The sequence below is a fragment of the Pongo abelii genome, chromosome 5 (genome assembly GCF_028885655.2).
Source record: "Pongo abelii isolate AG06213 chromosome 5, NHGRI_mPonAbe1-v2.0_pri, whole genome shotgun sequence".
In the NCBI taxonomy this organism is placed as follows: Eukaryota; Metazoa; Chordata; class Mammalia; order Primates; family Hominidae; genus Pongo; species Pongo abelii.
Genome location: NC_071990.2, coordinates 25,658,290 through 25,672,311, shown reverse-complemented (window position 1 = coordinate 25,672,311; position 14,022 = coordinate 25,658,290). Strand labels below are relative to the sequence as shown.

At 37.7% G+C, this 14,022-nt stretch overlaps 1 protein-coding gene across 13 annotated transcripts in view; it reads right to left on the bottom strand.

The window, feature by feature from the left end:
* The window catches only part of CARMIL1 (capping protein regulator and myosin 1 linker 1), a 349,638-nt gene that overhangs the window by 32,586 nt on the left and 303,030 nt on the right, over positions 1-14,022 (bottom strand). For 7 of the 13 annotated variants that reach the window (XM_054557002.2, XM_054557005.2, XM_063724726.1 and 4 more), the window contains 2 exon segments: positions 5,482-5,548; positions 5,034-5,230 (listed from right to left, as the gene is read on the bottom strand). In XM_054557002.2, the coding sequence (XP_054412977.2) occupies positions 5,034-5,230; positions 5,482-5,548 (264 nt within the window). 13 annotated transcript variants of the gene reach the window in all.

Here is a 14,022-nt window from a genome sequence, read left to right as displayed (position 1 = left end):
AAATATTTTCAATCTAGAGTTGGTTGAATGCTCAAATGAAGAATGTGTGGATATGGAGGGCTCACTGTACACTAGACATTTTCCCCCTTTTCTCTGTTGTAGCTGGAACATTCTGGTACCTGAGAAAATGGCATTTCCACTCTTAAATTACCCACGTGATGCTCTTTTCCCAAAAGCAAAGACTTTCTGAGAGTCAATTCAACTGAGGAAATAATTTTTGAATAAAATTGTATGTAAAGTTAGTTAATTTGTCTCTTAGTAAACATGGGTAAGAATCCCTATGAATTAATGAGGGTAAATGAGTGTGGTATTAAATCGGTTTCCAGGTATTTTTTTCTCTTCCTCCTCCATTTAAGTGTAGAAAAGGGAGAACAGGTACAAAAGCAAAAGCAAACATAAGATTTATATTGTAAAGATAATTAATATTAAAATGGAAATAATAGCTTTGAACAACAATGTTTTTAAGTAAAGGATGGCGTATTTTTATCCTATTTATTTCTTATGACAACTCAACGATGTAGGCAATGCTGGTATTTAGAAACAAGTTGGCTCAGGTTTTTAAAAAAAAAAACCCACAAGCCTCTGTCCAGATACACAATGCCAGGGAGTGGGAGAGCCCACTGGCTGAGCCTAGCATCTTGCTCTTACTACTACAGTAGAAGGTTAAATTCTATGGGCTAAGCAGCTATAATGTAATTGTTAAGAATTCTTTTATCTACTTAAATTAAGTAAAAAGGAAAAAAGAAAGAAACATTCTATCTTGTTATTTAAAAAAAAATCTTTGCTTTTGTTTTTGGAGTGGCAGAGGTGGAATTAAAACAGATAGCTAAAATATCTATATCCATTGTTCTTAAAATGACTGTGGTTTGATCTAAGGTTAAATTTTTGTGCCTAGTTTCTTTTTTTAAAAAATAGGTTATCTACTCTTCATATTTACACAAATATCTATTTGTACATTTTTGGCACAAAAATCAGTCATTACAACATGTTTGGCCTGGAAGAAACTGGCATGCTGGCATTTAACTCAGCCTTGGCGTTGAGAATTCTGACACCTGGAAAAGTTCACTTGAGGCATTAGGGTTCAGAGACGAACTCTAGAAAAGCTAAGACAGACTTTGGATGAACTGATTTTACTGAATCCTAGGAAGAAAAACAACGATAATTGTTAATAATTGCTCTTACTAAACACTAATAATAAAAGTAAGCCACAGCCTCCTCATTCTTACCTGAAAAATTTACATAATGGTGCCTGTGTGGCAGCTTCATAGGGCTGTTAGACATGAAAGCACTTTGGAAATTGTAAGCAGCGTGATATCATAAGGTAATATATTTTCACTATGAACTCAAGTAAAGGTGTGCTAATCTATACTTCTCAGTCCACCAGTGCTCTGGGAAAAAGCCAGATCTATTTAGACCTCTGGCCATAATGCATTATTTTGGGACTTACCTTTGTGTTACACAGTCCCTAAGGGAAAACAGCCTGGAGTATGCCAACCCTGTGAGTCCTGGCTTCATTGTGGACAAAGGTGAAATCTCTCTAGAACAGATTGATGAGGTTGGGACATGCTACCCCAAAATATGGCACCTTGGCATTTGAGGAAATAGCAAAAGCAGGAGGGTCATTCTCATCTTCCCCTTGCCTTCCTCCCTTGAGGCAGGTCATAAAAGTTTCATTCGAGAAGCGCCCTCCCTATAGGCAGGTAAAAGAAATGTCCTCCCTATAGCCAGAAAAAAGAAATGTCTCTGAAGACATGGGGAGAGGGAGATGAGTCTGAACAAACAGGCTTGCTAAGTGCCCCCAGTTTATTACCATTAGATCATACCCTCTTTGTCTAATCCTACTTCTCTGTAACTATCCACTTCATCAAACTTAGCACAAAAATACAAAGGGTTCTCCCGTTTCTTTGAGTCTGCATTTCTGAAGGTGCCCATGTCACATAAAACTTACATTAAATAAATTCTCTTATGCTTTTCCCTGGTTGACCTGTCTTTTGTTACTGGTGCTTCAGCCATGAAACCTAGTGATACATGAGAAATGTCTGTGTTCCCTTGCAATATCTAGTATGCACCTCAAATAGGACTCTGCCACAGCTTCCTTCCCTTCTATTTTTCAAACATTTAAGGAAAAAAGGCTGGCATGGTAGCTCATGCCTGCAATCCCAGCATTTTGGCAGCTCAAGCAGGAGGGTAGCTTGAGGCTAGGAGTTCCGAGATCAGCCTGGCCAACATACCAAGAGCCCATCACTACAAAAAAATTATTTAAATAATTAGCCAAGCATGGTGATATGCACCAGTAGTCCCAGCGACTCAGGAGGCTGAGGTGGGAAGATTGTCATTGCTTGAGCCCAAGAGTTCAAGGCTGCAGTTAGGAAATGACTGTGCCACTGCACTCCAGTCTGGGTCACAGAGTGAGACACTGTCTCAAAAAAAAGAAAACAAACAAAAAAAAAAAAAAAGAAAAGAAAAGATAAAAGTGCACAAGATTATCTCTTTCCATGAGTCACCAGTTTTATCAAGGATAAACTTAAGCCATTTCGCAGACAAGTTATATTGTTAGTGTTATTCCATATGGAAAGAGCCATAGAGAAACCACTTATTCAGTAACATCCTAGAACCTGAAGTGTGGGTTGCTGGGTGGGGGGGCGGTGGGGGGGAGTTGTCTTTTTATCTATCTACAAAAGTATTTCCCTTATTTTAAAAAGAGAAAGAAAGGAAAGCATATCCCTATAAGAATATGTAATAATGGACTAAAAAAGTTAAAAATCAGTAAATTAGAAAACAGCAAACTAGAATTTTTTTGTATTTTGAAACGGTGTCAAGCTATTTGGATTCAAATGAGAGAAATTAACCAAACACAACAAAAGCCTGATCTAAAGTGAGGAAACTATCAACCAGGCAGGTAAGTTATTGTGACCTTCATCCATCTATGTCTCCAGCTATCCACCTACTTATCCAATAAGTATTGTCGAACCCCTACTATATTCAAAACCCAATGTAAGCACTGAGCATATTACCATGAATAATAAATCACACGCCCTGCCTACACAGAACTTAGAGACAAGGAGTAAGCTGAGAAAACTCTGTGTGATGAGAGCTGTGACAGAGTAAGCATCAGGCACTGGAGGAGGTGGGGCCTCCACGGAGAGTTGCTCAGGCTGTGCACTGTGCACAACCAGCCTGTGAGAACAACTTCCCTGGTGTCATGTGACCCCAGCTCTGCGGGAACACAGTAGGAGGGGTAAGGAGGGCTTCCTGGAAGAAGCCTTGCCTTCTTTAGAAACAACTATGATCTAATGGTAATAACCTGGGGGCACTTAGTAAGGCCTGTTTGTTCAGATTCTTTCCTCTGTCCCCAAGTCTTCAGAGATAAGGACATTTCTTGCCTCTGGCTATACAGAGGGCACTTCTTGAAAGAAGCTTTTATGATCTGCCTCAAGGGAGAAAGGCAAGGGGAAGATGAGAATGACCTTCCTGCTTTTGTTATTTCCTCAAATGCCAAGGCGCCATATTTTGGGGTAGCATGTCCCAAACTCATCAGTCTGTTCTAGAGAGATTTCACCTTTGTCCACAATGAAGCCAGGACTCACAGGGTTGGCATACTCGAGGCTGTTTTCCCTTAGGCACTGTGTAACACAAAGGTAAGTCCCAAAATAATGTATTATGGCCAGAGGTCTAAATAGATCTGGCTTTTTCCCAGAGCACTGGTGGACAGAGAAGTATAGAGAAGTGGATAGTTACAGAGACATAGTGGAGATGTAAAAAATCTGAAAGTAGTTCTCAGCCCAGGAGATGGGGGGAAGCAATAAGAAAAGGGCTGTAGCATTGGAGGGCTGGAGCTCAGGTTGGGAGGTAGCCATAGCAAGGAGGAAGAGGGAGAGCTGGTGATCAGGATCATATTCAGCTTTCTAACCTGTCAACTGATAATGTCCCAAGAAAAACAGGGGATATGAGAAGGGCAGGCTTATAGGGAAAGGTGGGATCTAAGTTTCAAATTTTTGAGCCCGAGGTACTAATTCAAATTTAGGAGGCAAGTGGATATCCAGAAATCTACAGTCTACAACAAAGACTAAAACCATGAGTTCAGATGATATCACCCAGACGAACAATAAAAAACTTAAATGGGTCTGGCAGGAAAACTGAAAGGACACTGCTGGAGAGGTGGGTGGAAAAGAAAAGAGTGTGATGACTCAGATGAATGGGAAATCTGTGGGGAATGACAGAGCTTTCTGTGTCAAGGAACTGCTGAAACATCAAGATGACGGACAGCTGGAGAGTCCACAGGATTTGGTCTGGAGTGACCTTGGGAGGGTGGTTTAAAGGGTAGGTAGATATAGAAGGAAGATTTTGGTAAATTGTGGAGTGACTGGAAGGTGAAGAAGAGAGACAGTAGAGACAATTGGCACAGGCAAACTTTTTCAAGAAGTTTAGCTATAAAGGAGAGAAAAGACATTAACTAGAGAGAGACATGGGTAAACTACATTAAGGCTCATCAGCACACACAATTGAGCCTTCTACTGGAGTAGAAAGAGCACCATGTCAAGAGTCACACACTGGGGCTCCCACTTAGGGCTCTTCTCCAACACTTCGGTTACATCAGTTTGTGGAGGGGGGGATGCATGTGTGCACTCCAGAATCAAACAATTTTTAATTACCAATTAATTCTTTTGGTACTTGTATCTTTTTTGCCCAGACACTGCAAAATGCTAGAGACATTTATCTAGAATAAGGATTTCCTATCCTAGATAAACCTTATCTATCTAAGGATTTCCAAGGGCAGCTCTGTTCTGAAGAATTGGAAATTTTACAGCATTGTTTTCTCCACAATTATGTTGTTTTATTTAAGTGACACAATCTGTTCATTCTCCAAAATTATTGAGCACCAAGTTGAGATACTTTGTATATCTCATGTAAAGAGGTTCTAGTCTCCTTAACCATAGCTTTCATGTTTGTGCAAAGCACTTTAGCAAGACCCTCCAACTTTCCCCAGAGAAGAAAAGGGTGTGGGAGAGATGGGGCCTCTCCAGTCCACCTACCGCTGCTTGGGTGGGTTGCTGCTTCTTATTCCTTTTTGGCCTTAACTTGGTAAAGTGTTCCAGCTTCTTCCCCTCTTCGGAGGGCAACTCAGAGATAAATCCCGAGCTCCGTTTCTCCTGTCTGAGGGATGGGAAGGGCGGGTCTTCGATATGAATTGGTACCTCTTCCAGTGCTTTATCTAGATCAAACTCCATTTCTAAAATTAAAAAAAAAAAAAAAAAAAACAGCCCAAGGCCAAAGCTTAATGCATAGAGATGGATAAAAAATTCCTAAAAGTAATTTTAAGTCTAGCATAGAATAGCAAACACCCATTCACAGATCACTGAACTCTTTCTCAATATTTACCCATGTAGGGCATCCATAAGGAACATTCCTAAAATGGTCTAAGGTCTTGCTGAGGGTGCTTCACAGGTCCAAGGAAATGACTGGCAGCAGCAAAACACTTACCAAAGGCCCTAGAAACAGGCCGCAGCATTCGGCTGTGGATACTCTTCCTTTTGGATTTAGGGGTCATCTAGAAATGAAATAATTATAATTTAAAAAAACATTTAGGTAGCCACAGAAAACTTGCCTTTCAAACTTCTGAAACATTCTGGATCGATTGTTTAACTCAGTAGTTGTTTCTCTGCTTTAGAGGATGATTGAAAATCTGACTGAAGAGACCAAACTATTTCTAAATGTTTACAATTTCTCAAATGATACAGCTAACCTCTTTCTTTTGTTCCCCCATCCCTAACCAGTTGAATTCCACTTATATAGCTCAAAAGAACAATGAATGAATTTAATTCCAAGCTGTATAAGAGGATGTTAAAATGGATACAAAAATAAAAATCAAAGACTATAAAAATCAGTCACGAAAAATTGAAAACACTATTATTAACTGATCATTGTCACAGTAACATCAATGAAAGCAACCCTGACTTCTTTCTGTGTCACGTCAATGATTTAAGTAGTTTCACTCTCTTGTTTCAAATATTTGCCCCCAAGATTTTGATCCTTACATCATGGACAAAGACCAGGAAAAGGTGCCAGGATTCAAAAATCTGTATCTGCTGGCATTTCTCAGTGAAATGTCTTTGATCCTGTTCATCTTCTAAAAAATGAAACCCAAACTCAAACCAAGGGCCAAAACTGAAGAGCACTTTCCTAGTATTGGTGTCAACTGTTTATGGTGCAAAGTCAACCCTCAGAAAGGCACTATCTTCTCCCTCAATAGGATCACACAAATATCAAAGATGGAGGGAAGCTTTGTCATCACCTACACAAATAAACTCCAACGATGAAATTGAGTTACAGAGGTGACAAAAGCTAACATTCATGTTGTCAGAAGGAGCAGAGCCAGAGACAGAACCCAGTGAGGAGGGTCAGGCCAGCAGCCTTCCTGCCACATCATTCATGACCCATATAGACATGGATGGATGTTAGGGATGTTTTCACTGGTTTGATATCAGGAAACTGGTAAGTGTATAAACTAAGAGGTAACATAATTGAAAGACCTTAGTTTGCATACTTTCATTTCATTTAATAGGTTTTCACCTAATGCTTCCTCAAAAAAAAAAATCTACATGATTGAAAAACATTCTTTAGCTCCAAGGAGAAACTGGCTGATACTGATCTTTAAAGCAAACAAATCTATAGTTTTGACAATTATGCCAGTTTTAATAATAATATCGTTTTGCTATTATTTGTTGTTGAGAGAAAAGGGAGAGAAAAAAATGATTAGTAATTATATTGAAATACAGACTGGTTTTCCTAAACTACAAAATGAAACTTGCTGATTTGGCTTTTTTCAAGGTTTTGTAAAGGCAGACAATCTGAGGAAAAGCTATTTATAAAGTAACAGGCTTTGCAGGTTCAATAAAAACTCAGCTAACTCAATGCAAATGGAAAGGAATCCAGTTTAAGGCAGTTCTCCCCAAAGTTAGCCATGCAGTTGGCTGAAGAAGTTAGTGGCCTGCCTGGTCTATTCACAAGTGAAATCTCTGAAAATAATTCTCAGGAGATACAAGCTATCAAAATATATGCTGTGTTTGGTCGCAACAAGTTCTTCAGTATTCTATCCATCTTGTGCACAATCATGGCAGGTAAAATAATCAAGAAGTAGCTTCAGATATAATTTTTAGCCAATTCCATTTAGATTGTCACAAATAAAGAGGAAAGATGTTTAAAAATGCATAGACTGAAGATGTCTTTTTTTTTTTCTTGACTCGATTATATTTTATGGGAAGTGTATTCATGGGCAAAAATAGTCTGGTTTAAGTTTCCATATCATGAAAGTCTTTATGATGCCAAATATATGTAAAATATATAAAAATTATGATATTTCAAATATAATTTTAAACATATAAAAATATGTACTATATATACAATAAATGACAATATATAATATGTACAGAAAGAATCGCATTTACAAACTCGTGTGCATCTGTGAATAGGTCATTCAGCTTAGTTTAATTTCATAGACATAATTAAGAAACACACAAAATCATCAGGATAATTTGACGGTTGATATCACTCAAAGGGGAGCTAGTTTTCTCCTCTTGGTCTTGTTTTCCAATGCTTCAAAGCCCAGTATACAAAGCTTGAATATCAGAAAAACTCACTCTAATGTATTTTACTTGCTTTCCTTTACTTTGTGTGCTTTTTACAAGGGTAAGTAACTTCTAATTACATTTGCCATAAATCTAAACTATCATATCTTTTAGTTCTGAAGTTTTGGCACAGAGCCAATGGTCTTTTGCTAAAATAGAATTTCTAATCAGGCTAGTTTCTACAATTTGTATTAAGAAGGCAATCCAGCTTCTATATCTTTCCTTCATGGGATTTAAGTGCAACAAGAGAGAAAAAAAACTCAATCTCATTTCTCTCATTTTTTTTTACTTTTCTTTGGAAGTAATTCTTCCTTAGTTTTACAGAAAATGTGGACTTCCTTAATCTTATTGGCTTATTCTTACAATGCCATTACATATAAACCTAAAGCAAGAGGAAATATAAAAATGTACTATAATTATCCACCTAAGTGTATATTTAGGAGCAAATATTTAATGTTTGTCTAGAAATTTGGTTTATTTGCGTTCCTTCCTCCTCCCCTCCCCATCTGTTGGGTTGATGAATTACATCCCAGAAAAAGAAAACAATCTGACTTTACCATCTTCTTTAACACTGTTAGCTCTCTTCTCTTTTTGTACCAAAATGAAAGGGTCAATTTTTTCAAACTGTTACTTAGTCCTTATTGACCTTTCCCTGACATTTGTTAATGCCTAAGTATTTTCTGAGTCAGAGAAATCACAAACTGTCCATCAGATGAAGGGGGGTCAGCGTTTGAAAAAGAAGAGGTACATACTGCAAATGGACCTCTCATCAATCAACGGTTAACACTGTCAACTTGAGGCCTAGACAAAATTAACTTATCTTAAAAAATGCATCTTGCAAAAAATAAGGTATAATTTTCCAAACCCATATCCCAAAGAAGTATGAGGAAAAATGTGTTAAACCCTTATTTTAAATGTAATTTTAGCAGGAAAATCTTAAACATAGACTTCTTTCTTGTCCTAACATCACAAATCATCAATAAATCCCCACTGTGGCAGACACTGTGAACAAAAAGGCCACAACTCTATTTTCTGAGAATCCAAAAGCATCAATGTCTACATTACTCTGAAATTGTACTCATTTGATCAAATTTTTATGATGAATTTTAAACTATTCTGCACATAGCTCAATTGAGATATGTCTACTTTTACTACAAGTTAAAGACTAATCTTGGAACCTTCCAAACAACGTAACATTTTTTTCCTGTCAAACCCACTTTTAACATGTAATTCCTAGACATACTTTTTTTTAAAAAAATGAGAGTCAAATTGCTTAAGTCACCATAAAAATAGAAAGAGGTGCTTTGTTTTTGCCACGTTTTCTCAAAGAATAATAAATAACACTCTCACTCCAAGTTCAAGAATCCATAATTACCTCCCCCTCACCACCAAGGCTGTAGAAAGAAAAAAACAAATAACAATACCAGTTAAGAAGAAGATTAGGAAAGTTCTCCTAATATAAGAAACAAATCATAATGTCTATTTTCTACAACCCTGGGCCCGAAACAAGTAATATGACAAGAATCAGGAAAAAAATCTTAAAAGTAATCATGTCTTTATTATTGTTATTATTACATGAGTGGAATAAGCACTTGTCTCCTCTTGAATGTTTGTATCCTCTTCATCAACACTCTGCTTGCTTTCAGGCACATGGCTGGAGACATTTTAAATTCATCGCCTGTTTTGCTAGCTGAACCATCTTGCAAAATCCAATCTTGTCTCTAAATTGTTGCCTATTTCATTCAGGATCTGCAGATGGACGACGACACTACAGTCTCCTGGGAGACCAGCCAGGCAGCACAGAAGCAAATGGAGCACAAGAATATAAAGCAGTACAGCCAGAAACCGCAGAGCCACCAAAAATACTTACACTTGTACAGCAGAGAGTCTCCATGCAGCAAAAAGAAAGAAAAAAAATATGAATGGGAGAGAGATAAAGCAACAGCATTACTAGAAAAGGGGAGGGAGAGGGATACCATTCACAAACAAAGAAACAGAAAAGCTAAAACACATAAAAAGCCTTCATAGCAAAGGAATAAGGCAGGAATGAGGCCAACATATTAATGGCTTAAGACATCCAATCTAGCTTTTTATAAGCAGATGCACAATTACAGCTTGAAAAATTTCAGAAACTCCTAACCTACAGATATTATGTCTCTTGCTAGGTGTGTACAAAGTGATATTTACCAACCCCACAAGGCATTAACCTCATTTGGGGGAGGTGGCTTTATCAGCTCCAAAGCACATAATGGACAGAGCAGCGGATGGTTATTAAAGAACCCCATGCAAGTCCTGGCTCCTGGACCACAGGACCAGTCTCAAGAATTAAGTGGGGACAGTGTATCTGCAGGCACGTACAGGCGTCTCTTCTGGGGCCATTTACATGATTCTGTGCTCCCACTGCATTTTATGAGCAGCAGCTTTGAATTCTTTTGCCTCTTCAGTCATTAAAACTTTTCAGGAAAAGATCTGATGACAGTATTCAGCACAAGTTACCTACCCACAGTGTAATTCAATATTGATGATACCTTATACCTTAGCGGGAATTTAGGTCACCTTACATTTTACATTACATCTCTAAATAATTTTTTTCTTTATTTTCTTTCCTTCTCCATTCACCTTAGATTAAAAAAAAATCTCTAAATAATTCTTAAAACTCCATTGGTCATCATTAAATTTTGTTAGGGTATCCTCTTCTTAGTCTGAATGAATAATAATTATTCTGAAATAATAATGATGAATTTGAAAATTCATTTATAAAAGAATTTTTAAAAACAAAAAAGAAGTCCAGTTGTTGAATGCCAGTCTTTGTGAAAGCAAAGTGTCAGAGGTTGAGGGATCCTTTCCAAACCTCCTGAGGAAGGCCACCTACTCCTTCCACCTGGGGCTGGGGCTTTCTTTTTTCCAAGTTCTTTATTTTTCATGTCAATTATTTTCAATATAAAATGGGATGGAAATACAGGGCTCCTCAATTTGTTAATGTAAATGATTTGTGTCTCTTTAAAGTAAAGGCAGCACATAAGTAAAAAGCATTCCCTATAACCATCACCATCACTGGCACCAGTATTATGTGCTTATCAGAAAGGCTTCCACTGGCAAAGTCCTGAAAAATTTTCATTCTTCACATTTCTGATTTCATACTTGATTAGGCAATTTACTTCAAATATAACTCATTCTCTGACCCATTAAATTAGCATGAAAACATCCTTGCTGGATCAAAGGAGAAAAAGCAAAAATATATTTTCAAATATATTTTCCTGAATTGCCCAAAACAAAGACTCCTGCCCTGTCCGAACACATAGCCCTCAGAAGCTTTCTTAAAGGTATGACTATGAATACATACATAAGAGAGTTACAGCTGATGGTTAAGTCCCATAGATGACTTTTTACTTTCCTTCTCTTTGTGAAAGATTAATTCAACAAGACAAGTAGTCTGTCCCAATTATCCACCTAAAGATCATTATAAGTGATGGTGAGGAACTTTTCAATTGGTTCAACTCCTAAAATGACAGGCAAGCAAAAACTGTTCCCACGAAGAAGGAAAGCATGGCAACAGACATTTCAACTTTTTGATAGAAGGAAGATTAATAGTTCATTCTGCTACTCTTGTCCACTCTTTGGAACTCATTTGGGCTACACTGACTTCAACATCCCCCCATTAGGACAAGGGCAAGGGAAGGAGTATGTCTCATGCTCATGGCTTTGGCATCCAAGAACTGGGCATGAATCCTGAACCTGCTACTTACTGGGTTATGGGACTTTAACCAATGTTTTTGCAAAGTCAGCTTCCAGTTTTCTAGTTTGTAAAATAAATTGTGAGGATAAATAAGATAATAAATACCAAGTGCTTAGCACAGTGTCTGGCAAACAATGCCAATCAGTGACCTCTCAGTGCTTCAATAATTGGCTGTAATTATGAGGCTAATATCATTTTTAAAATCCTTCTATTCCCAAAGAGAGAGTATTAAGGAGGGGGGCCATTAATAAGAAGTAGATTTATAACAGCAAAAAAGTGAGAACAATCAAAAAGCCAATCAGTGGAGGAATAACTAAAATTAAATATATTTAAATAAAGGAACATCAATTAAAAGGAAAAATAAAAACTACCTGTAGCAACATGAACATGTCTCAAAATATAATATTGAGTGAAAAAAGCAAGTTTCAAAAAAGATACACATGGTACGATGCCATTTATGTAAACTCTAAAACATGCAAAATAATATTATACACTGTTCATGAATACATGGATGTTTGAACACAAAAAACAAACAGGAAGTGTCCAACTGAACTCATGAGAGTGCCTCAGGAGAAACGGGGAGAAGCGTGAGATTCTTAGTAGTGGTCAAATGATGCTATTACATTATCTGCGATGCCCTGTATTATTTAAGATTCAACAAATGCTACCAAGCACATACTGTGCATCAGGCATTCTTGGAGAAAGGGGTGGGTCTAGCAGTGAATAAGAGAGATAAGCTCTTGCACTCCTAGTGTGTGTGTTCCAGTGTATATTGGCAAAACAAAGATTCTAACATGTTAACAGGTGGCTCTTCAGGGTGTTAGGAACACAGGTATTTGGCATTTGTGAGTAATTTTTGTAATTTCTTAGGAATGTCCCAAAAAGTTTATTTAGGAATACTTAAAGAAATCACTCTGGTCATGGTATTGACCAATTATCTGGACTTACTATTCTGCAGACACTCTAATAGGAGCCCCTCTGAATGACCATATACTTCCACCACCTTTGCTACCTCCTGATGGGTAACAATGACAAAGACACCAACCAGATCATAATAGCTTGGGGATGGAAAGTGATCAACTACAACACATGGAAAGAAACTTTAAAGTTTCTTGAAGTAACTCGGAGTTGTTCTGCATATGTAAGTGTTTGATAAGTGTTAGTGCTGCTCTGTGCAGGTGTCAAAAAGTGGCTGGCTTCCTGATGTTCAGGAACTATTGTTTTCCAGAGCCCAAGAACTCAAATTAAATAAAAATCCCAGTGCCACATCCTCTTCATGTTCTTTGTCATGAACCTCACATGTAACGGATTTAAAAAAAATTAATATTAACCTTAATATAATTCACTCTATCAGAAATACACAAATGTTTTGCCGGTCATTTCAGCACCTCCTTTTAATACAGAACTGAGATGGATTAATTAGATGGTCAGAACTGGACAGACTGGGTGAAGGGGAAAAAAGCCAGTTAGTTAGAAAAATAAGGAAATGAAGGGTTTACCACTAAGCAAAAAAGAAATAAGCAAAAAGGATTTTTTTTTTTTTTGCTTAGAGGTAAACCCTTCGTTTTCTTATTGCTGGCAAAAAACTGGCAGAGGCGTCTTTTGGCCACTGTCTCATCAGTCCTCCCTCAGTCTCCAGGGGAAGAAAAGCAGAAAACCTACAAGAATTTCAACTACAGAGCCACCTCGTCAAGTATATTTACTTTTAAAAATGCGTTTAGAATAGAAACAGGAGGTGTGTAGGCAGAGAGAAATTCTTTTTATCTAATGGCCAACAAATTTACTATAGCATCCTTTAACACGAAAAGTAATTTTTTTCATTTTAATGAAATGAAAATGGTTTTCATGTAGTATACAGAAGAACACCTTTTGAAACATCTTAAGCAGTGTGTCAAAAACACATGATAGATAAATGGGACTAATTTGGGTGACGTAGGAGAATGCCTAGCGAGTGACTCAAAGGATTTCCTTTAGGTGCCCCTCCCCATCCTGCTCCCCCTAGTCATCCCTGGGGAAGACAAAATGAACATCTCTTGGGTGAAAAACATAAGCCAGGATTCTGTCTTGTTCACTTCTAGATCCCCAGAGCCCATAGAGGGCTTGGCATATAATGGGACTTCAAGAAGTGTGTGTTTGAATGAATGAACTGAATCAGTGCTTTAATCCAGTGCACTCCCCACATTCAGGTTCTATAGACTTGTTTAAAAAGAAAATATTACTAGTACCAACCATCGTTACCAAAAAGGGCATTTAGGCACAAAGATAAAATAGTAAGGACTTATTTATTATAAACAATAGTCCTTTAGAGACATTTATTTTCATGAAAAATCTGGTGTCTGTATTTTTTCTATTTCTTGTTACACAGACAAAAACTTCCTCATGGACCCTAGTGATTCATATACTGATGTCCACCTCTTTTTTTTTTTTATTTTGAGACAAGGTCTGGCTCTATTACCTAGGCCGAAGTGCAGTGGCTCAATCTCGGCTCATTGTCCAACCTCTGCCTCCTGGGCTTAAGCCATCTTCCCACCTCAGCCTCCTGAGTAGCTGGGACTACAGGTACGTACCACCATGCCCAGCTAATCTTTGTATTTTTTGTAGAGATAGGGTTTTGCCTTGTTGCCCAGGCTGGTCTCCAATTCCTGAGCTCAAGCAATCCTC